The sequence below is a fragment of the Triturus cristatus genome, chromosome 10 (genome assembly GCF_964204655.1).
Source record: "Triturus cristatus chromosome 10, aTriCri1.1, whole genome shotgun sequence".
Classification (NCBI taxonomy): domain Eukaryota; kingdom Metazoa; phylum Chordata; class Amphibia; order Caudata; family Salamandridae; genus Triturus; species Triturus cristatus.
In genome coordinates this window covers 374,846,888-374,870,770 of record NC_140593.1, presented here as the reverse complement: position 1 = coordinate 374,870,770, position 23,883 = coordinate 374,846,888, and the positions used below count along the sequence as shown (strand labels likewise).

Below are 23,883 nucleotides of genomic sequence, written 5' to 3'. Positions count from 1 at the left end.
AGAAGAATGTATTGTTAACTGGTCTGTGGAAAGATTTCTCAGTGATTTTTTTATATTCATGCAATGACTTGAGACCGGGGAAGTGTGGCAGTGGTGGCCGATCATTTTTCAGAGTAAGGACAATTGAAAGTGATGTCAATGTATTAAAACCCTAGGGTTCCAAAACAAACATGTGTCACCGAATAAGTTAGGTGTAAAAAATAAGCAAAACCTTGGCAGCTGATGGTGTGGTGCCCTTCAAAAGATATTAATGTTAAAACAAGCTCCATAGAATGATTTGTGATACCTATTCATAAATGAGTAAAAAATGGTAGGAATGTATTTTCTGATTTACAATGGTCACATTCTCCATAGAAATGTAAAAGTGTAATATGGAAGCTAATAAATCACACAAAAACAACCACAGTAAGTTCTGCTTTAAAGTTTAAATTAATTGTTTTTTTGCAGGTTGCCTTTAACTGATAAGGAAATTGTGAATTCATATATTTAGCAGTTTTCAAAAGTAATAGCTAGACCGCTTCAGGTTAAAAATTATTTATATACCCACCATATACAGATTCTGCACATTTAGAACAATAAATGCACTAAAGAAAAATGTTTGTGTAACAACTGCAGTGTCACTATGAAACATGGAACCACAACGGAAATAATGTTCCCGGACAAATACTGACTGACCAACATACGGTGCTATTTTAAAACAAGCATTGGCAATGCCAATAGGTCTCACATTTGCGAGAGTTAGAGCTATTAATGTTGTGAATGACAATGTCTTTTAACCATGTGTATTGGCTTGGAGTGGAGTAGAAGTATGTGGTGTGGAATTATGCAGGTTGCATTGTTAGTTGTGGAATTGTATGGTATGGGGCCGATCTGTGAAGTGGAAATATGTGGCATGGTGGATAGATGGGGTTGGAATTGCACAAAATTGATAGACAGGAAGTTAGAGAGGGACAGGTAGTTTGTGCACAAAGTGGTGAATGGATTCCAGACAGAGGAGCATAAGAGAGAGAGAGAAAGAAGGGGAGCAGGCTACAGATGCTTAAAGAGGGAGTGCCTGTGAACACAGAAGACACACCAAGAAGGAGGAGAGCCTGGGATTCAGGGACAGCAACCTTAAAAAGGCATGGAAAAGAAACTGCACTCAAAAACCTAAAGTCAACCACATGAGAGAGGCAGGAAGAGTGCATGAGAAAGCGAGAAAGAGGGGTGAGAATGAGTACGGGAGAGAGAGAAGGACTAGCTGCTCTTCCCAAAGAAATCTTAATAACGTCAAAGTAGGGCAGGTGTTCGGAGAGGCAATGACTGCCAACCAGCTGATGGCAGAGTACCAAGGATGGGCACTGACCCACGAGAGGCATGTGATCTGACAGAGAGTAACGAAAAAGACGGTGCACATCTTTCAGTTTCTGTATAGAAGTGAGAGCAGCACGGAGACGACTGGGAGGGGCACCCCGAGGAGGGGAGGCAAAAGGTGCACGAGTGCACAGTGCAAGGAGGTACAGGAAGGCAGCATGTGTGAGCAGGCAGTACAGAGAGGAGACAGGGAGTGTGAAGGAGGGATGAGAGGTGGCAGTGGGAGAGTGAGGGAGAGATGAGGGGAAGTGGGGGTGTAGGGTGAGAGAGGACAGGTCTGTGGAGGTGGGAGTGTGAGGGAGAGATGAGCAGAGCTAACCAGATATATTACACCACTAAACATGGACACACTCACGTTTTTGGAGAAAGATTGAAAAATTCCTTATTGAAAAGATGAAGTGACAAGATATAGTTATCTACTTTTTTGTAGTATTGTTTACAGTCTGGCTGCACTAAGATCACAATACACTATTTACAGAGCTTGTTTTGTATATGCGTGAACACATGATACCAATTGCGCAGGATTAGGCCAATAAACCTTCCACAGGCTTACAGTCTGCTAAATCGGATAGTAGCAGCAATATGACGCATCATCTAAGATACCAACACTCCTACTGGAAATACAAGTCACATAGTTCACACCATGTAAATGGGAAAACTGAAGAGTCTATTTTGTGGAGTCATACTATGCCCATCCCCCAAATGTAAAGTGCTTAGTGTCTTCCACTGGGCAAACCTTTACATAGGTAAACACAGAAACACAATAAGTCTCAGAAAGCAGTTACTGATCCCCGCCATCCTTGCATGCTTCGGTTCCAGTGGCTCAATGGGACTGTCGTGTCACACAAACACTGCTCCAGTCGGAAACAACATGTGATCGTTCAGCACTGAAACTGTCACAATCCTGAACTGGAAATTATGCGATAAAATAACACTTGCTGATGGAGCAATATTGGGAATGCAGAAAAACACACAGAGGTGAAGTGGAGTGCAGTAAACATAAGGCTCGCGGATGGTCTAACACGGAACAAGCCATGTTTAAGCTGTAATAAGGCAGCAGTTTTTTTTGCCTAAGCAAAGGATGTCAGTGTTTCTTATTCAAGCCCAGAGGGGGCAAATAGTTAAATTCTCATGTCTTAACAAAACTTTAGGTGTTAGGCTGTCGAAAAGACAGAAAAGGCAGCAGCTAAAAAACAAAGGTAAATATTGGTCTCGTCGCGAGCCATTGCCTATTTAAGAACCTAAAACACTGCGAACGTCTTGTTTCATTCTATTTTTGAGAACTGAGGGTACAATATCATTTCCACAGCTTTTCATCAAATTAGAACGTTATTACAGAGGAAGGGTTATGGCCAGCATGCTCAGGAACTGACAGGCAGTGGCTTATCTAACCCTTTACTCCCAGCTCTGACCAATAAGCGCTGCAACCTGAGCCTATGCAAATTCCCCGCCATTCATAAAACATCAGAGGAGAGGGGGAGGAGACTGCTGAGGGTGCACACATGCAAATACTGTTGCATCCAGCACTTGTTATCAACTGCTGAACTGGTAAGCTGAATTTATAAATTGAGTGGACATACTCATTTCTGACAAAAGATTTGGCTTCAGTGAACTTCCATGAGATTGTATGCACATGTTTAAAAGGTTTCTGTCACTGTATCTGCAAAAACATGGAAATAAAGTAGTATGGGCACCACTGATGACAGGGGAAGTAAAAAAAAAAGAGAGCACAGCAAATGAAGTGGCACGCGCCTTTCTTTCATCAACACGGCGCCCCAAGTAAACAAGTTATGCTTAACACAATAAGTTGACAAACAACTTTACTGAGGAATGTATCACGGATAAATGAACATGATTAAGCAGTGCATTTGAGACCCATAAACTAAGCTCTACTCAGGGCTCAGCACTTACAAAGTATGACTGATAGCTAGCCCAACATAGTGATTAGTAGCGGTTCTGAAAAAAATACTCAGCTGCAATTGAATTCAATCTTTTTCTCATGTGTCTCGGTTGCACAAAAACAACATGCTTATCACATGACTTCGTTTTCAAGAAAACTTCTACAGAGGACCCCTAACCAGGCATAGCTCCTGTGAGGGCATTTCAAATTACCTGTGCTTGTCCTTCACCCACAGAAGTCAGTGGGCCTGGCACATGTTTTACAGCATCTCCTGAGAAGGGATTAATGGCTGCATGGATTGTACTGAGCTAAAGCTAAGACTCTGAAGGAAACGTGTGTGCGTGGAAGCGCTAGCGCAGACTCAGAGACACATATTCCAATAAGCAAAAAATACTCATCTGCCAAGTTATTGCAGTGTTTGTTATGAGTTCTGTTATAACAACTATGCACACTGTAAAAGTGTAGAATCGTATCACAGAGGGATTCCCAACAGTCAAGGTAGTTTTATTATATGCATATACAACTACTATCGCAAAGGGTCCTTCGGCAGATATGCTAAATGCGAAAAGCTGCCAATGTTGCACACACCCTCACATGTCACATTCTAGCATTGCTTTTTTAAATCAAAGGCCCAACTCATAATTTCATCATCTTAGTAAATAGCAGAAAATGGTACATCACGAAACAGAAATAGCCCACACAGATTCATGAAGATTTATGGGGCAGTATGAAACGAGCATGTAAGAGCGTTATGTGCTTCATTCTTCAAGGGTGACTAGCCAAGTATGAGCCGAAATACAAGGGCAAATGAGGCTTCACATACGCCTGAAAGACTCAATCTGAGCACGTAAAGGTGTTTCTGACATTGTATTGCGTATTAAGGGAAATGGAAGGCCCAGCAATGAGTCCAGGGACACAGAGACAAAAAGAATATAGCATGACATTGGTAAGAGAAATGTAATATGGAAACATTTTAAAAACAAATTAGCGAGCACATGGGCATTTGGTGAACACAAAGCAAAGCTATGCAGCAGATAACTGTTAGACTGGTGGGTATGTTAAGAGGGAATAGCAACGAATGCGGAGGTGTTGCTGCACTGATGCTGATGTGGTGCTGTGCTGGTTCTGAGGTGGTGCTGCACTGGTGCTGGTTGATACTAAGGTGGTGCTGAGTGATGCGGAGTTGGTGCTGTGCTGGCGCTGTTGTGGTGTGGTGGTGCAGAGTGATGGTCAGGTGGTGCTGCTGAAATGGTGCTGCGCTAATGCAGAGGTGGTGCTGCGGTGGTGTTGCACTGATGCGCCACCTTTGTGACGTCACGCATGGCACTGGTGGGAAGCAAAGGCCATTTAAAAGTCAGTTGTTGTGCTTTCACATCTGACTTTTAGGGGGGCTTTCGGAAAGCTTCTGCTGCCTCTTGCCGACGACTTCTCCGCCTGAAGCCTGCACCTCTGATGCTGTCTGCAGCCTGCTCACGCCTGCATTTGCAGATGCCATCGAGGACTGCAGCAGGGGGCCTGCCAAGATCGGGCCAACCTGCTTTCCTCCTCACCTCCCACAGAGCAGCTTGGGGCTCCATTCAAGGTAGGATCGCTGAATGCTTTGCTTGCTTCTCCCTCCTTTTTCGCAGCTCTGTCCTCCCTTTTCCCCTGTTTTCCCGAGTGCTTTTGGCTTGTTTTTCCTTCCTTTTTAACTGCTTTCTCCTTCTTTTCCTCGTGTTTTCTGGGTACTTTCTCCTTGCTTTTCCCTCCATTTTCACTGCTTTCTCCTTCCTTCCCGTTTTCTGAGTGCTTTCCCTCCTTCTTTCACTGCTTTCTCGCCTGTTTTCTTTGTACTTTCTGCTTGCTTTTTCGTCCCTTTTCAATGCCTTCTCCCCCTCCCCCCATTTTCTGACTGTTTTTTCCATGCTTTTCCCTCCTTTTTCACGGATTTCTCCTTCCTTTCCCCCATTTTCTTAGTGCTTTCTCGTTGCTTTTCCCAATTAATGCGAATCAGAAAGTGATGTCATGCTTTGGCTATATAACCATTGCCTCGCTAAATAGAAACCGAATACCAAATTGCCGAGACTCGGTACCCTTGAAGAAAAAGTGACAATTTCTTTTTTATTGAACCATGAGCTGTTTTTTTGGCTTTCCTCCCAGGCCTGTAAAGGGCTCCCAGATATAATGCACCTGCTAATGCCTGGAATGCCTGCCAGTGTTTACATGCATTGCTGTGAGGGTCGGAGGAAGCTGTGGGGTGCAGGTGGCATTCTCCAGCCAAAGAGAGTTGCAACAAAATTCTTGCACTTCAAAAAGAACATTTACCAATAATTACACAAATTAATCATACAAGAATGCATTATGCCTTTGCACCTAGGTGTCTGGGCCTCTTCAAGCAGTCGCTTGCAGGATTTTAGATAGATGCCTTAACTGTGGTCACCACAGGAGACAAAAAGCTGTTCCCTTTAAAGTGACAGATGGGATGCGGTAAGGTCTCAGAGGGCCCTTGTGAAGTACTAATATTGTTACAACTGTTTACAAAGCGTGTGTTGTGTCTCTTTCGGGGGAGGTTTGTTGGGAAGAGATTTCCTGTACTATAAACACAGAGTAGTATAAAATAGTGCTATTTCATTGAAATGCACCTGCTTTATTTACATCATGTTGGACACCCCAAACTACCCAGTGAGGATGAGTTTACCAACTGACTTGCTATTGTCTGATAATAAAAATGTATTATCAAAATGTCCTCCTTGTAGCTTTGTAGATACATTTGATTTTGAAATACAACATGGTCTAGTAATGTTATAAAAAAGTGGCGATTTTATTTTTTTACTCTAGCCCCACCCCTAGTGACCCCACCTGCAGGCCCATCAGTGAGGCCCTAGGCTACAAACCAGATTGTAATTTTAGCCCCAAAGAGAAAGTTTGTGAGTACCCATGGTCTAACATAAAAAGAACCTTTGAAAGCAGCTATAAATTAAATGTGCGATTTTACACCACGGGAATGTACACTTAAAAACGTTGTTTTGTAGACTGCGTTCAAAAGAAACATTTAGGCAGGATACTTGGTAGTCTCATGCGGTTCAGTACTTTATAGAATACCAAGGAAACTCCTCAAAAATGGAACTGCAGTTATGTATTTGTAAAACATGTAGTGTCAGAGGTCCCCAAGCCAAAATAGCTGGCCTGAACCCACAGAGCTAACTATAATCAGATAGTGTTCTATACAGTGGAACCTTCAAACAGACTCTGAAGATGACAGTAATCACTAAATCCAGAGAAACCGACTTGAAATCCCTCCAGACAAAGCAACACTTCTCACCAATAGTAAGGACAGCCAAAATATCAGCACGGCAGCTACCTTGACCTGGCTTTTTCACAGGATCCTAAAGTACTGTTTTTAAAACTACACTTTAAACTTTTGGATGTGAGAGAGGGAACATGGAAATGTAAGAGCATGAAAACAGGCTGTAGCTTTTGTTCCTACTGCAGAGAAGCATTTGCTCACATTCACTGCATTTGCCCAGCATTTATAACTGAAAGTGAACAGGTTTGTCATAACAGAAAAAAAATAACAAGCTCAAATCCATGCACTCTTTCATAACTTGCAACACACTTGTACAGTGGGCCAAGTTCCAAACTTCCTAAATGTGCACATTAAGACCACATTTTAAAATGTATTAATACACTAATGGGTGCCTCTTCTGTGCCAGTCTGACCTGGAGGGTCACTGGGCAAATAATTACAGCAGCAATATAAATATATACAGTCGGCCAGCGCCAAGTGGAAGTAAATTGCTTCAGAAGAGCTGTAAACCACTGCATATTCAAACTGCCAGTGAGGGAGAAATCCAAATGGCAATCACTGATTTTGCAACCTGGATTACACACTGCAGCATCTTTATTGTTTCTTGTACAGTTGTGACATAGTGTATGCGGAAGCCCAATGTGCGGGAAAAGAGGCCACACTGTCACTAAAAGACGGAGCAACTAACACGCTTCGCCAATTGTAACTCTAAAACAATTTAAGCTAGACATGGGGCAATGTGGACAGCTGCAAAAAGGAAAGTCGTTTAGAAGTTTTGTAAAAACCCTTTACTGCAACGTTGACCAAAAGACACCTCAAAGTCAAAAATGTGTAAATTAAGGCAGTGGCGGCCAGCACAGATAAGAGCTGTGGATGGTGGGACGGGGAAGTCTACGGGATAAGTAAAATTAAATTAAAAAAAACAAAAAACACTTACCTGGCACTCGCTGCATCACCGAGTCGGATGTGAGTATATGGGGATCTCACCAGTAGGATAAATTGTTGAGGCATGTGAGGGGCTGCAACCCCAATCGTGTACTGCGATCGGGTCAGGGGCAGGACACACTAGTTTATCTCTGGGCAATCCAGGGTCCAGTAGCCCTCTTGTCAGGGCCCAACCTAGGGTCAGTTTCCCCAGCCATATTGGATTTCCATCCCAGGGGTACGCTGTAAAAGGTGCGTGCAGGGATGGTCAGGGTGCTCATAAGTTGTCTCGTGCTTCAAGATTCTGAATGTAAATATTCCAGATCATTCCCCTTGTCTCGTCTACGCCCTGCCATTGTGCTTCTGCTAGAACATCTGCCTCGCCATGCACCCACTTCAGCAATACACAGCCCCAGAATGTCACCTCTGGAGCCACCTGCGATTTTCACTACATAGCAATTTGCAGCTGGGACAATATAAACGCTCAAGCTAAAAATCTGTGCATGTATTTATCCCCCTTGGGTGAACGCCTAGCACGCAGGATTACGGCCTGCCAAGACCACTCAGTTGACCAGCACAGAAGTGGTCTTGACCACTTCCTTCCAAGTCCACTCAATCACGGAGCACTGGCACACCATGTGAAAAAAGCCTGCATCAGGTGAGCTGCACCTGAGGCATAGCGCGGTGTGAGGTAAGCCTGATGTAAGCAATTGAACTGCAGGACATGAAAGCACGGATTACGCAATACCCCTTTAACCTGCTGCAAGGCCTATCTCCATTGCTTGTTTGCAAGGGTCGTTATGAGTTTGTGAACACCCCGTGGGACAAAGTCACATATAGCAGTTCTGCTGTAGGTGGTTGTGTTGCCCCACCTCCAGTGTGTAGTGACCAACAGATATACTGCATTGTAAGTCAGGAAGATTCTTATTGGGAGGGCCATGCATTCATTTGTTTCTGGAAGGACACAAGCACTGCCCGGAGTCTGCCCATTCCCCATATTAGTTCTACCAGCCTCCTTTTGAGATCCTTGAAGAAGCGTGTGGGAATCACAACATACAGGGCTGCACAGAAGTGCCACAGACGTGGGAGTATGAGCATCTTAGAGATCAACACCCGGACAACAGGTGAGAGTGGCAGCAATAGCCAGAATGACAGGGAGCCCCAGATCGAGTTTATCTCTCTACCCACATTTTACTCCACAAGGTCACCATTGGAATGGAAAATCTGTATGCCCAGGTATTTGAACATGACAAATTGCCATGAGAGGCGAGAGGGGGGTAGACCTTCCCTGTCTTATTTTGGAATAAGGTAAAGCGCAACAGGCAGGACTTGGATCAGTTCACTCTGAGACCAGATACCCCCGAAAGTGATCCAGTAGGTAGATTAAGCCCGAAAGTGAGGTACCAATGTCACGCAAATAGATGAGGGTGTCATTGGCATATAAGGAGATCACGTGTTGGATTTCCTGCAACTCAATTCCCCCACTGGCAGGCCCAAAGGCACAGTTTAAAGGCCAATGTCTCCATGGACAGGTAAAATTTCATGGAGGACAGAGGCCATCCCTGCCAGGTTCCTCATTGGATATCGAAGATCTCAGATATCAGTAGTCCCATCTTAACCAACGTCACTGGTTACCCATAGAGGGCATGGAGCCACCGAAGATACCCTGAACCAAAGTACATCTTACTCAAGGTCATAAACCCGAATTTCAATTCCACTCTATCAAAGGCCCTTTCTATGTAGAGGGAGACAGCTACTGGGATCCAGATGCCCTTCGGAGGGGGGTCCCTCAGTAGTCGGAGAAGGCAGCAAATGTTGAGGAAAGTGGTACATCTAGGAAGGAACCCGTTCTGGTCCGGGTGTACAAGCACACTAATCCCAGGGAGTATCTTATTTGCCAAAACCTTTCCAACAATTTTGTAGTCCTAGTTTAATAGTGAGCGTGGACTATAGGAAGGAACATCCAAGGGGTCCCGGCCCAGTTTTGGCAACACAACTATCAAAAATTCTATGAGTGAATACAGAAGTCAACCCCTCTCCCACGCCTCATACATCTCCAGCAACCGGGGGGGACAGCAAGGCATTGAAAGCAGCAAAGTATTCACACCATTATGATGCACTGTTCCCTCACAACCACCTTATGAGCGTTCCATTTCTGAGGGCGGGGAAGCCCGATTTTGCGATATGCGTTGCTAGGGCATCGCTTAAGGGAATATCTTGGAGTGCCTCTGTTTGGAGTCTCCACATAAGAATACGGGGTGGGCTCTACCCCAATGCAGCATTTGCAGAAGCAGGCAGTGATCCAAGAGCCTACATACCAAGTACTCAGTGTGTAGGATCAAGGAGCCAAGCACTGCACTGCAATTGAAGTCCCCGCCCCAAATGGTAGGGATGTATGGGTCACTAAGGAGAGCCTGAGTGAGGCAGCCCGGGAATGTCGAGTGGCCGGCATTCAGAGCATAACTTGCAAGCAGTAAAGGGGACATGCAGTCTAGGTAGCCTTCCACAACCATGCACCTCCCCTCCAGACATACATTGTAGCTGTCATGGAGGGGACCCTGGGGCTATCATTGTCCCATATATCTGCCCCCTCCATTTCACCCAGAGCTCACACAACTTCCCCATTGTCATGTGCGTCTCTATAAGAGTGCCTTATGCATGTGGCGCCTCTTCAAATAAGTGTGAATGTGATGTCTCCTGGTGGGAGTGTAGTATAAATACAACAATATCTCAGCCGGATTCATTAAGACTGATTATATTTGTATGTACAGGACATTACAATAAAGGAACAAAGGGCGAGAGACTTCAAGATATTTGTTAAATGTGCTCTTGGGCATCATATATTTTTTAGAAGACCAGAAAAATACACAACCGTTGTAACAGGACAGTTAGGCATGAATGCGAAGGCAACCCAAAAGAAAAGTGCACATCGTGCTCATGACAGGAAGTGACGGGGCAAGTGACAACGTGAAAAAACACACTACAGCGCAAGGAAACCGTAATGTAAAATATATACAAGATAAAAAGGTTCGCACAGTAATTATTTCAGATAAATAGATTGTCATTTTCAATATTTTGGAGAACCAAAGATCGAGGTGCACCTGAGGCGTTTTTGGCTGGTGGGCGAGGGTCGACGGCGTTTCGATCCTGTTAAGTTAGGATCATCATCAGGACCGGGTGGTCTATTTGATGAGTGCTGTATGGAAAGAGGGAAGTATCAGAGCGGCTGGGGAAGAGAGACAGGGGGAGGAGTGGTAGAAATAAAAGCTGGAGGGAGGAGAGGTATGCCTACTTGATGTACGTAAGGAATTAGTGCTAGTGTAAGGAGGGGCTCGCTGTAGTAATCGAATCAACTAAGCAGGGCGTCAGTAACGAATGTCCGGGCAATTTCTGAGGAGAGAGACGAGGTGCCGTAAGAGAAGGAGCGGGGATGGGGAGGGGGGGGGGGAGAGAGAGAGGGGGGGTGGGGGAAGGGGGGGTGCGGAGGGCGGGAAGAAAGGAAAGGCAAAACCTAAACAGGAAAAAGCAGGAGAGAACTCACCGGCCAGAAGCAGAAAACGGGGGGAAAAGGAAGGAGCAAGTTGCAGGAACAAGGCCCTGATCAGCTGTGCCAAGGTTCGGGAGGATACCTATTCAAAAGGGGGTAGCGGACAGGGTGATTAGTAAACCTCTGTATAGGAGCGGAGGATACCAATGAATCTGCAGTTTTGGCCGGTCAGGGCTTACCTTGAAGCGAAGTGGTAATTTTGATCTCCGAATAAATCCAACGGTTATGAATCACCGGGTCGCCACAAGCGTGTGCGAGATACAGCCGGTGTCTAACAGGAGAACGTAGGACTGGCCATAAAAAAGGAATGCGTGCACCCAGGGTGATGACCCGGGGGGGCGCTGATTGGTTCGCAGGGAAGGGGGCGGGGCGTAACTAGGGACGCCAGATTGAGGTTTCCGCAAAGAAGGAAACAGAAGAGGTGCTCGAGAGCTTGAGTAAATGAATGGCAGATATCCCAGCCAAGGATAGATTTGTGGTGGTGGCAATAATGCTAATTATGGGATGAGGGCGAGGTTTAGGCAATTAGTGAGATAAAACAACTAGGAGGAAAAAACAATTGAAAAGTTGTAAGCATGGCATGGTACATGATTATAAAGTGAGACAATTGACATTCATACACAGAATTAGCAGTATTATAAAACCATGTGAAAACACAGGAATTCAATATGTAAGGTATCATATAAATACACATAATGTTGAGGCTCGCGGCTACGCGCACATCGGATGTACTTTAAGGACTGAGAGTAGATCGGCTCGTGGTGGATGTAAATGACAGGCATATCATAATCGAGCAAGGGTACATCAGATCAAGATGAAAAGGGTATCAGGTTGGGAATTGAATGGTGCTTTTCTACTCATCAATAGTGTTCAGACCCTGGTTAACAGAGTTGCAGCGTGTTATCCATTTGCACTCGCTTTTATTCAGTAGAGATTGCAGATTGCCACCTCGAAGTGGAAGACGAGTTTGGTCAATTACTTGCCATTTTATGTCAAGTTCATTGTGATTCATCTCAAGATAGTGAGCTACCAGGGGGGGCTGTAACGATTTTGCAGTGTATTCTGCTTTTAGGTTGAATAATTCTTTGTTTAACCATCTGTGTTGTCTGACCAATGTAGATAAGGTTACACGGGCATTCAATGGCGTAAATCACATTCTGGGAGCGACAGTTGGTGAATGTATTTAGGGTGTATGATTTGTTGTTGTATCTGAATTCCTTGGTGTTCGAGGTAAGTTCACAGACGCTGCATGTCTGGCATTTATGATGGCCGAGCACAGGTGGTAAACCCCAGGCGGCAGTGATGGTATTGGATTTGATGGGGTTGGTAGGCCAAGTGATGGCATGAACTAAATGGTTGGATAGATTGTTCCCTCGTTGAAGGGAAAAAAGTGGTGGCACTTGGAAGGATTTGTTAGTTCTCAGTAGTGTCCAGTTGTATGAGATGATTTTCTTCACTTGATTGCTGCAAGGGCTAAATTTGGATACAAATGGAATTCGAGAGTTTGTTTTTTTGGGTTGGGGTGTGAGTAAGAACTCGCGGTGGCAGTACCAAGCTCTTTTGCGTGCACATGAGATCAATCTTCGTGGATATCCTCTGGCGATCAATTTTTTGAGTAGGACCTCGGACTCCCTGAAGTAGTCCTTGCGCCACTTACAGTTCCTACGAATGCGCAGGAATTGGCCATATGGCAACCCATCTTTGAGTCCACGAGGATGGTAGCTCGAGTAGTGTAGTAGAGTGTTACGTTCCGTGGGTTTACGATAGAGCATTGTTCCAATTTTTCCTTCTTCAGCAAGGATGGTCAGATCTAGGAACGGTAGGTCGTTGATTCTGTATTCAGAAGTGAATTTAAGATGAGGTTGAGAGTTGTTCAGCCAATGGACAAATGATGTTAGAGTCTCAGCGCAACCTTTCCATAATAGAAGGACCTAGTCAATGTAGCGTCGCCACAAGGAAATATGTGATCTAAACGGGCTATTTGGAGTAAGTATGAGACATTTTTCTAGTTTATGGACGAAGAGGATAGCAAAATTAGGGGCGAAGCAAGCGCCGATAGAAACCCCCTTGATTTGTAGGTAGAATTCATCTTGGTAAAGAAAATAGTTATTTTCCAGAGCAATGTGCAGAAGGTCCATGATGAAGTCTGTGGGGATTAAGGTAGGTCTTGGTCTGCTCTCAAGTAATTCACTGATGGCTAAGATACCCTCATCATGAGGAATGTTCGTATATAGAGATTCTATATCAAGACCCGCCATTAGTTCTGTTTCGATATCGTATGGTCTGTCTTCGATGGTCTTGATCATATCCATGCTGTCTCGTATGAAGGTATCTGTAAGAGGGACAAATTCTTTAATCACTGCGTCTATATATTTACCTAGAGGTTCTAGGACAGACTCCTCGTATGGCTGGCGGGCTCTCTCGAAAATGGAGCACACTGGACTCCCAGGCCTTTCTCACGACCCTAGCAGACACCAGCCCAGCCCGGGATCTTACAGCCTGCCCTGATAGCGACACACTAGACAGCAACATCACTAATTGGCTGAAGTCGGCCAGCGATCAATTTGCCCCGCTGACGCGATTCCCCCCCACTAAACATGCCTCCTCTCATAGATGGTATACGCATGACCTTAAATTACATAAACTAAAAGTACGCCAACAGGAACGTATCTGGAGGCACACCTACTCTGATGCAGCTAGATTACTCTACATTAGTGTGCGTAGAGAATACAAAGCAGCCATTACTTTAGCCAAATCAGTCCACTTCTCGGACAGGCTCCTCTCTGCAGCCAACAAATCCAAGGAAGTGTTTAAAATTATGAATGAGCTTACCACCGATGACAGAACCCTTCCTGCTCAGACCCCTTCTCAAGAAACTTGCGATGCCCTCAACCTTTTCTTTATCGAAAAGATAAAAAAAAATCAAAGACTCAATCCACTCTCCTCCCCAGCCATCCCCCCAGGTTTCCATGCCTGATAACCACTCAGTCATCACGACGCTCCCTGCTCTTAACGCTGACTCATTGGCTCGACTCGCAACTAGAGTCAAATCTGGCTCCCCCAGTGATTGTTGTCCACCCTCAGTCATGCGGGACATCTGTCTTAAATTACCGGATCACATCCTCCCTTTGTTGAACAGCTCCCTCAACAGCGGCTCTGTCCCTGCATCTTTTAAGGAGGCAATTTTGGTGCCCCTTTTAAAAAAACCTGGAGCAGACCCGGGAGAACTCTCTAATTATCGTCCCATTTCCCTCCTCCCCTACCTCTCAAAGTTATTGGAGGCCCACGTTACTCAATTTCTGTCACACTTTATTGAGTCCTCTGGCTTCCTTGAGCCCAATCAAGCTGGGCTCAGACCTGCCCACTCGACCGAGGCGGTCATTCTCGCAGTCTTGAATACTCTGAGAAGTAATGCGGACGCTGGTACTCCTCAAGCCTTGGTGCTCCTGGACTTGTCCGCCGCGTTTGACACGGTGGACCATAACATCCTCCTCCGCCGTGTTGCACAGGCGGGCATCCAGGGCATCGCCCTTAATTGGATCATGTATTTTTTAACCGGCAGAACTCAGGCCGTACGCCGAGGCCCTTACACAGCCGGGAGAACTGCAACTACTTGTGGAGTCCCCCAAGGCTCCTCCATCTCGCCGTTGCTGTTCAACCTCTACCTTCGCCCACTCATTCAGTCACTCAGGAACTGGGATATCACGGTGTATAACTACGCCGACGACCTGCAAATCATCTTCCCACTGAACTCCCCTAATGCTGTTAAAACCTTCCATTCTGTCATGATCCACATTTTGGAATGGATGAATATTAATCAATTAAAGTTGAACCCGGGGAAGACTGAACTACTTCTCCCTGGTTCCAGTTCTGGTCACTGGGGCCCACAGTTCTGGCCCACTGAATTAGGCCCTCTTCCGGTCCCGCTGAAAACAGTGAAAAGTCTCGGCGTGATAATCGATGCTGAACTTTCTCTAAAAGCCCAAGTGGGGGCTGTCATTTCCTCCTCTATGCACCAGCTCAGGAAGATCCGTAAGATCAGCCACCTACTTTCATCCCCTGCATTAATCCAGGTCATCATCTCCCTGGTCCTGTCCCGCCTGGATTTTTCCAACTCCATCTATCATGGTCTTCCTCAGTGTCTTCTGCATCGCCTTCAGGTTGTCCAGAACCAGGCAGCCCGTCTTATCTATAAAATCCCCAGGTGGCAGTCGGCAAAACCACTACTACAGCGACTTCACTGGCTGCCAATCGGTCAAAGGGCAGCTTTTAAGATGGCGTGCATCATCTATAAAGCACTTCACTGCACTAGCCCTGCCTTCTTGCAATCCTTAGTCACGGCATACCAGCCATCACGTAATCTACACTCTGCCTACCTCCACTTACTGACTGTTCCCAGAGTCAAAACTAAAAGGTTCGGTGCCCGCTCTTTCGCCCTTCTGGCCCCTTCCCTCTGGAATTCATTATCTCTCCCCATCAAGTCTAGTTCCTCCCTCCTCGACTTCAGGAAACTGTTAAAGACTTCCCTCTTCCCCCCTCCTTGCTAACCTGCCTATTGCTGTCTGTCACTCTGCTGCTGCTCTCACTCTTTTGTCATTAGCGCCAGGAAACCATTGGTGTCAGTGCGCTTTACAAGCTTCATTTAACATAACATAACATAACAGCCCGAGACAATTGGTCTCCCGGGTGGGTTAGTGATATCCTTATGGACCTTTGGTAAGACGTAGATCACTGGTGTGCGTGGATGTGGGTTGTTGAGGAAGGTGAATTCCTTTGTGGAAATGATATTTCTGGTCTGTGCTTGCCTTGAATTTTGTTTTTCAGGTCTGGTAGGGGATCCTGGGTGAGTTTGCGGTAATGAGCAGTATTCGAGAGTTGTCTTTTGATCTCAAGATCGTATTTGTCATCGTCCATTACTACGATCCCCCCGCCTTTATCTGCTGGTTTAATGGTTAAGTCAGATCTTAAGATCTAAGAAGGAAAAATTGGAAAAATGCTCTATCGTAAACCCACGGAACGGAACACTCTACTACACTCCTTGAGCTACCATCCTCGTAGACTCAAAGATGGGTTGCCATATGGCCAATTCCTGTGCATTCGTAGGAACTGTAAGTGGTGCAAGGACTACTTCAGGGAGTCCGAGGTCCTACTCAAAAAATTGATCGCCAGAGGATATCCACGAAGATTGATCTCACGTGCACGCAAAGGAGCTTGGTACTGCCACCGCGAGTTCTTACTCACACCACAACTTTAAAAAACAAACTCTAGAATTCCATTTGTATCCAAATTTAGCCCTTGCAGCAATCAAGTGAAGAAAATCATCTCATACAACTGGACACTACTGAGAACTAACAAATCCTTCCAAGAGCCAAGAATTTTTTCCTTTCAACGAGGGAACAATCTATCCAACCATTTAGTTCATGCCATCACTTGGCCTACCAACCCCATCAAATCCAATACCATCACTGCCGCCTGGGGTTTACCACTTTTTCTCGGCCATCATAAATGCCAGACATGCAGCGTCTGTGAACTTACCTCCAACACCAAGGAATTCAGATACAACAACAAATCATACACCCTAAATACATTCACCAACTATCGCTCCCAGAATGTGATTTACGCCATTGAATGCCCGTGTAACCTTATCTACATTTGTCAGACAACACAGATGGTTAAACAAAGAATTATTCAACATAAAAGCAGAATACACTGCAAAATCGTTACAGCCCCCCTGGTAGCTCACTATCTTGAGATGAATCACAATGAACTTGACATAAAATGGCAAGTAATTGACCAACCTTGTCTTCCACTTCAAGGTGGCAATCTGCAATCTCTACTGATTAAAAGCGAGTGCAAATGGATAACACGCTGCAACTCTGTTAACCAGAGTCTGAACACTATTGATGAGTGGAACAGCACCATTCAATTCCCAACCTGAAACCCTTTTCATCTTGATCTGATGTACCCTTGCTCGATTATGATATGCCGGTCATTTACATCAACCACGAGCCGATCTACTCTCAGTCCCCAAAGTACATCCGATGTGCGCGTAGCCGCAAGCCTCAACACTATGTGTATTGATATGATACCTTACATATTGAATTCCTGTATTTTCACATGGTTTTATAATACTGCTAATTCTGTGTATGAATGTCAATTGTCTCACTTTATAATCATGTACCATGCCATGCTTACAGCTTTTCAATTGTTTTTTCCTCTTAGTTGTTTTATCTCACGAATTGCCTAAACCTTGCCCTCATCCCATAATTAGCATTTTTGCCACCACCACAAATCTATCCTTGTCCGGGATATCTGCCGTTCCTTCACTCAAGCTCTCGAGCACCTCTTCTGTTTCCTTCTTTGCGGACACCTCAATCCGGTGTCCCTAGTTACGCCCCGCCCCCTCCCCTGCGAACCAATCAGCGCCCCCCGGGTCATCACCCTCGGCGCAAGCATTCCTTTTTTATGGCCAGTCCTACGTTCTCCTGTTAGACACCGGCTGTATCTTGCACAAGCTCCTGGCGACCCGGTGATTCATAACCGTTGGATTTATTCGGAGATCAAAATTACCACTTCGCTTCAAAGTATGCCCCGACTGCCCAAAACTGCAGATTCATTGGTATCCTCCTCTCCTATACAGAGGTTTACTAATCACCCTGTCCGCTACCCCCTTTTGAATAGGTATCCTCCCGAACCTTGGCACAGCTGATCAGGGCCTTGTCCCTGCAACTTGCTCCTTCCTTTTCCCCCCGTTTTCCGCTTCTGGCCGGTGAGTTCTCTCCTGCATTTTCCTGTTTAGGTTTTGCCTTTCCTTTCTTCCCGCCCTCCGCACCCCCCCTCTTCCCCCCCATCCCCGCTCCTTCTCTTACGGCACATCGTCTCTCTCCTCAGAAATTGCCCGGACGTTCGTTACTGACGTCCTGCCTAGTTGATTCGAATACTACAGCGAGCCCCTCCTTACACTAGCACTAATTCCTTACGTGCATCAGGTAGGCATACCTCTCCTCCCTCCAACTTTCATTTCTACCACTCCTTCCCCGTCTCTCTTCCCCCAGCCGCTCTGATACTTCCCTCTTTCCATACAGCACTCATCAAATAGGCCACCCGGTCCTGATGATGATCCTAACTTAACAGGATCGAAACGCAGTCGACCCTCGGCCACCAGCCAAAAACGCCTCAGGCGCACCTCGCACTTTGGTTCTCCAAAATATTGAAAATGACAATCTATTTATCTGAAATAATTACTGTGTGAACCTTTTTATCTTGTATATATTTTACATTACGGTTTGCTTGTGCCTTGCGCTGTAGTGTGTTTTTTCACGTTGTCACTTGCGCCGTAACTTCCTGTCACGAGCACGATGTGCACTTTTCTTTTGGGTTGCCTTCGCATTCATGCCTAACTGTCCTGTTACAACGGTTGTGTATTTTTCTGGTCTTCTAAAAAATATATGATGCCCAAGAGCACATTTAACAAATATCTCGCCCTTTGTTCCTTTATTGTAATGTCCTGTACATACAAATATAATCAGTCTTAATGAATCCGGCTGAGATATTGTTGTATTTATACCGCACCTACCCAGATCTCAGCTTGGTTTATGGGTTATACTCCTGTGGTTCTTTCCTATCCTGGTGGGTGGGAGTGGTCATGCCCCTCATGTTTCAGGTTCAGTAGGTTATACTGTGGTGCTTGTGTCTGGGTTGGCACAGCCATTAAATGTGTTTGTAGCTAAAAGGCCCAGGTGACCACCTCAGTCTGGTGAACACCTCCCCCCGACCTTCCCAGACATGCAACCGCATGATGTTGCTGGTGGTGATGCATATAGGGTAAAGTTGTATTTCCACAACATACAAACAGTAGAACTCCCCCCCCACTTAACCTTCGCACCCTCCCTGGCCAGTCACAATCCGGTATCCAGCCATTACAAAAACAAATACATTATAAGCATACATAAATAAACTGTATAAATCAAGTCCAATATCGTGAACTGGGGTGCCTGGCATTTAGCGTTCTGTGGTCCTCAGCCCACTGGGCTCATTGAAATACACTGGGCGTCCTACATCCAATCTCCCCACACCCAACCCAGTCCCTAGTCCACCCAGCCCATGGATCTGGACACGGGGCTTACTAGCCATGTGAGCCAGATTCCTCTACATCAGGTAGTCTGCGAAAAGCTATGTCACCACCGGGCCCAAGCAGTACCCATCAGGAGAGTCTGCATAATCATTTGTATCCAAACCAGCTGCAGACTCATGAAGGGGTTACAGCTTTGCTGCAACACCTCTGCCACTACCTAAGCCCACTCCCTGGGAGTTTGGTTGGTGGTTGAATGATGCCTTGGCCGTTTGGAGTGGCAACTGTGTGACCTCAGGACCAACCAATCCTTTGCCTGCTGGGCAGTCTCCAGAGGCAACGCCTGGCCCATGGGCATGCCACCATGTCCAAGCATCTTCAGGGGTTGAGAAGAGGCTGGTCTTCTTCTCCTTAATGACCTTGAGTTTTGCAGGAAAGAGGAGTGCATATTTGAGACCAAGGCTATGCAGTTGCTATTTTACTGCAGTGTATGAGCCACCACATTGCTGCACCTCCACAGAAAAGTTCAAATAGGCAGTAATGTTCGTGCCCTCAAATTGCCAAGGGCCCTTTGTCCTAATAAGTTGAAGGATCAGATCCCAGTCTTGAAAATTCAGGAGACATGATATCTTCAGGCATGCAAGGGCCCCTGGCAGGAGGGGTTGGGGGCGGGGAATGGCCAGGTAGGTGGTGTGCAAGTTTGATCGAAAAAGTATTTTGTTACTTTGCTGAACAGCACTGTGGACTCCAGCCAGTGCTAAACGAAAGGTTCCACACTTGGGCCCTCTGAATGTTCCGGAAAGCCCAAGAAGCATATGTTGATGACCATCTTGATGGCCCTTCTGTATCCTCAGCTGTACGCTTTAAGGTGGTGATATCCATTCGCATGCCTTGTAGCGGTGACAGTTGTGCCTGTACTGTGGGACGCAGTGATGTAAGTGCTGAGTCACATCCACTCTTCCTGCCACTTCCTGGTCAACCCCAAGTAGCCTGACATCCTCTCAGAGACCGCATCAATCTTGAATTCTAATGTGTTTTTAGTGTCCAGGATGTCTCTAAGATTGCTGAAAATTGGCATGAATGTTTGACCATAGTGGCCTCCAGGTTGCTCAAAGTACCTTCTCCTTCCATCACCCCACTGTCCTGGGCCAGAGGATTGTCGACAGGTAAGGACATGTCCTGGATTGTTTAGGCTTCACCATCTTCGCATTTAAAACAAGAGGGCTTTGGAATGAGGCTCCCCTCTGGCAGCAGGGATTCCCTCATAATGTAGGAGGGCACCCATGCTGATTCTACTTTCGCCTGCATGGGTAGGTTGCAGTCCACATTAGCCAGTTCAGCCTGGATGGGCCCCTCAAGCCCCCGGCCCGAAGACCCGCTCAGCATGCACAGCAGTCATCCCTGGGGTCAGCCACCCCGGAGATCTGATGGCAGGGCGGGTGTCTGGAGTGCAGGGGGGGCATACTTATCCCCTATAGGTCGTGGGGGGCCCCAGCCAAGGAATATCTTGTGGCCACTGCCCCTGCTTCCCCTCCACTTCACAGCAGCTTTTCACAGCCGGGTATCCAATCAAGCTGGGCTCTCCACCAAGGTGGGAGTCATGGGGGGCATACTCACCCCATGATGGGCGGAGGTAGGTCATCTCACCAAGGCTGCAGGCGGGGACTGGGCACGGCCACTCAAAGTCCTGCTCTGGTTGCCATCTTGGCCACACACCCCTCTATTTAGAGTTTCAATTTTATCAAATTTCCTGACCTATGCCGGTGTCAATTATGCCCATGACAGCAGATTGATCACAATTTTGCTGTTGAAGGATTATGGGATTTGTAAAACACACACTCTACATGGCAATCTCTTTCCCATACCGCTCTGAAATATTGTGGTGTTTTTCCCTGCTCTTTTTTTTTTTTTACACCAGAATGAACCAGTCATAAATAATGTGGTGAGACTGGGAGGGGCTCCAGAGTTCCCCATTTTCAAAGGGATATTTAGTGGCATTGTGGGAAAAAATAATTTTCGTGGATAATCTTGGATGCCCTAACCCTACAGCTTTGGGAAAGAAATTTACAAAATTATCCTTTCCTTGTGTTTCCTGTAACTAAAAGACGTTTTCCACAAAAAGGCTTTCATTTCCCAATAACATCTAATACATGTTCCCACACTTACAATGGCAATTATTTTTCATGTTTAGAGGTGTACATGAATGTGGGAAGACACTGAACGTAACTGTGGACAGTGTCAACATAGGACATTGTGATTTTTGCTAACATTTTCAAGGAACGCTTCCCTAGCATTTTCTTTGAATACCCACTAATTGTAAGTGTGATACGAGTGCATAACTTCAGCACACCTTCCAAAACTTACAGTCATCCTTGAAATATACGTTCATTAAATTCTGCATATCATTAGTTATGCAACTAAAATTAAATGTTGTGAAAAACCACAATGTCCTGCTTGGTTGGATATTTGCTGTTTACAGAATACATTCTTATTTTTCAGTTCAGTCTCCGAAACATTCTCCATGACTTACTTACAGTAAGCACATTTCCAATGGTGTAGTTTTGTTTTTCTTCAACAGTTAATTTTGTCCCATACCAGAGAGCCAACGCATAAGCTGCGAATATGAGAAACTGAGTCAAGCCCATTGATATGTTGGTTGTCAGTGATTTGTTCATGCCAACATCTCTTGCATCCTTTAAGTTCACATCATACCTGAAAAAACATACAAAGAAAAAATATTCCTTTACAATTTTTGTCACCCTCAAAGAAACTAGTTGTAGCCTTGGTCATATGTCTAATTTCAACATTTTATATCAATGAGACATTCAAAAGATTGACCATAAGTGAATTATGTATCATGGTATACTGAAGCTATGCAGATTTATCCAGCTATATCTAATTGCTATTAACATATTGAATACGTTTACACCAATGACACTTCTAGAGAAGACTTCTCCTGCACATTGTACGTGTAGGGCCAGATGTATGACTGTTTTTTGCAGTCGCAAAAGGGTAGTCAACCCTTTTGCGACCGCAAAAAAAACAGTGGTGTGGTGGTATGTACCAACGCTATTTTGCAAGTCACAGACTCACAAAATAGCGTTTGTGACTCACTAGGGGCATGACAAGGGCGTCACTTCCTAATAGCGAGTCCAAATGGTATGTACCATTGTTTTGAGACCGCATTTGCAGTCACAAAACACTTGCAGTTTACCACTTACTTCAAGTAGGTGGCAAACCATTTGCATATGGGAAGGTGCCCCCTTTCCCCTTTGTGAATGGGTGCGAAAATATTTTTGAAGAGCAGGCAGTAGTCCCAGGGACCACTGCCTCCCTTTACAAAACGAAACGGAAACGTTTCATTTTTCTTTTTTAAATGCATCCCATTTACCTTTAAGGAAAACGGGCTGCATTAAAAAAAATGCTTTATGTAAAAAGCAGTCCCAGACGCGGTGGTCTGCTGACCCCAGCAGGCCACCATCCCTGGGAGTGCTAGCCATTTCCAATGGGGTGGCAAATTGCACTTGCCTCATGAATATTGATGAGGAATGCAATGTGCGTCCCCATTGGGAATCGCTAACATTGTCTGTGATACTGTTGTACATTGTATTTTGCAACTCGCAAATTGTGAAGCAAAGCAACACAATTTGCGAGTCCTAATGCAAGCATTGTACATCTGGCCCATAGTCAGTTTTACACATAAGGAGCTTTGTAGGAATCTTTTTTTTCTTTGACAAAATTGGGTTCAGCCAAGGCTTAAGGTTCTAGAGAAAGGCAGCAATTTCAATGGATACATTTCCTGTAGGTGAACATTGTTCTGTGATCATTTGGGTTTACACTTTCCAGATTAACACACAGCAAAAACGCCTAAAAAGAACAAGACAAAGGAAAGAGCATTTGGACATGCTACACACATTTGCAGTAAAATATTTAAAGATATTCAGCTCACTGTTTTAAATCATAGTTCACCTTGTTTATAAAATAAAAATTCACAAGAACATACTTTGCAAGTGCTTTCTGCTGTCCATTAAAGGCAACAACTGTCCTTATAGCGGACAGAATTTCCTCTGCCACGGCTCCTGCTTTCGCGTAGGCAGACAGTTCTTTAACAGTCAATGTTGCTAAAAGCTGGAAAGACAGATTTAAAAGTTAAGAATACTGGTTAGTTTGAAGATTTAAACACGTGTTGAATGCTTTCATCTATCTCCATCTTACTTAAACACAAACTACGCCAACACCATTGCTATATATTTAATCATGTGTCTATTTTGCATTGAATTCTTTTCCTCACATTCTTCTTAATGTGACCTATAAAATGTCATCATTCAATTTATTGATACCACTGTTGTAAACTATGCCCTAATAAGGCTTTAACTGAAAAAGTCATCTGGGTCATCAAAGTGGAAAAAAAACAAATGGAGTGAGGTTCTTCCCATTATTCCCAGATTTAGTCTCCATTTTAGTTTTCCTTTTTTATTTAGCATCTTTTTAAGATGGTGGTTTGAACATGTTTTTCACTGACATGATAAAATGCCACACACACACATTTATTATAAGTTAGACATTGTTATTCTACACTGTTCATTTCAGGGAAACATACTAGAATGCGATGTCCTTGCTTTATTATGTGATTGTAGGAGACAACTCCTTTTACCCAGAATAAGTGAAGATGTTTTCTGCGTCTCTTGCAGAATGAGATGAGGCTGTTTTATTATTTGAACAGCATCCGTTTTGTGTGTAGGCAAGAGGCACTTCACACTGGAATTATCATGAATGCTGCAGAGAGCTGTGAATGAGGCGAAG

The 23,883-nt window shown here is 45.0% G+C and overlaps 1 protein-coding gene across 2 annotated transcripts in view; it reads right to left on the bottom strand.

Moving 5' to 3' along the window:
* LOC146789453 (ATP-dependent translocase ABCB1-like) overlaps positions 1–23,883 on the bottom strand; it is a 197,983-nt gene that overhangs the window by 72,047 nt on the left and 102,053 nt on the right. For both annotated transcript variants that reach the window (XM_085631599.1, XM_085631600.1), the window contains exons 9-10: positions 23,084–23,208; positions 21,615–21,792 (exon numbers count right to left, since the gene is read on the bottom strand). In XM_085631599.1, the coding sequence (XP_085487725.1) occupies positions 21,615–21,792; positions 23,084–23,208 (303 nt within the window). The remainder of the gene's footprint in view (positions 1–21,614; positions 21,793–23,083; positions 23,209–23,883) is intronic.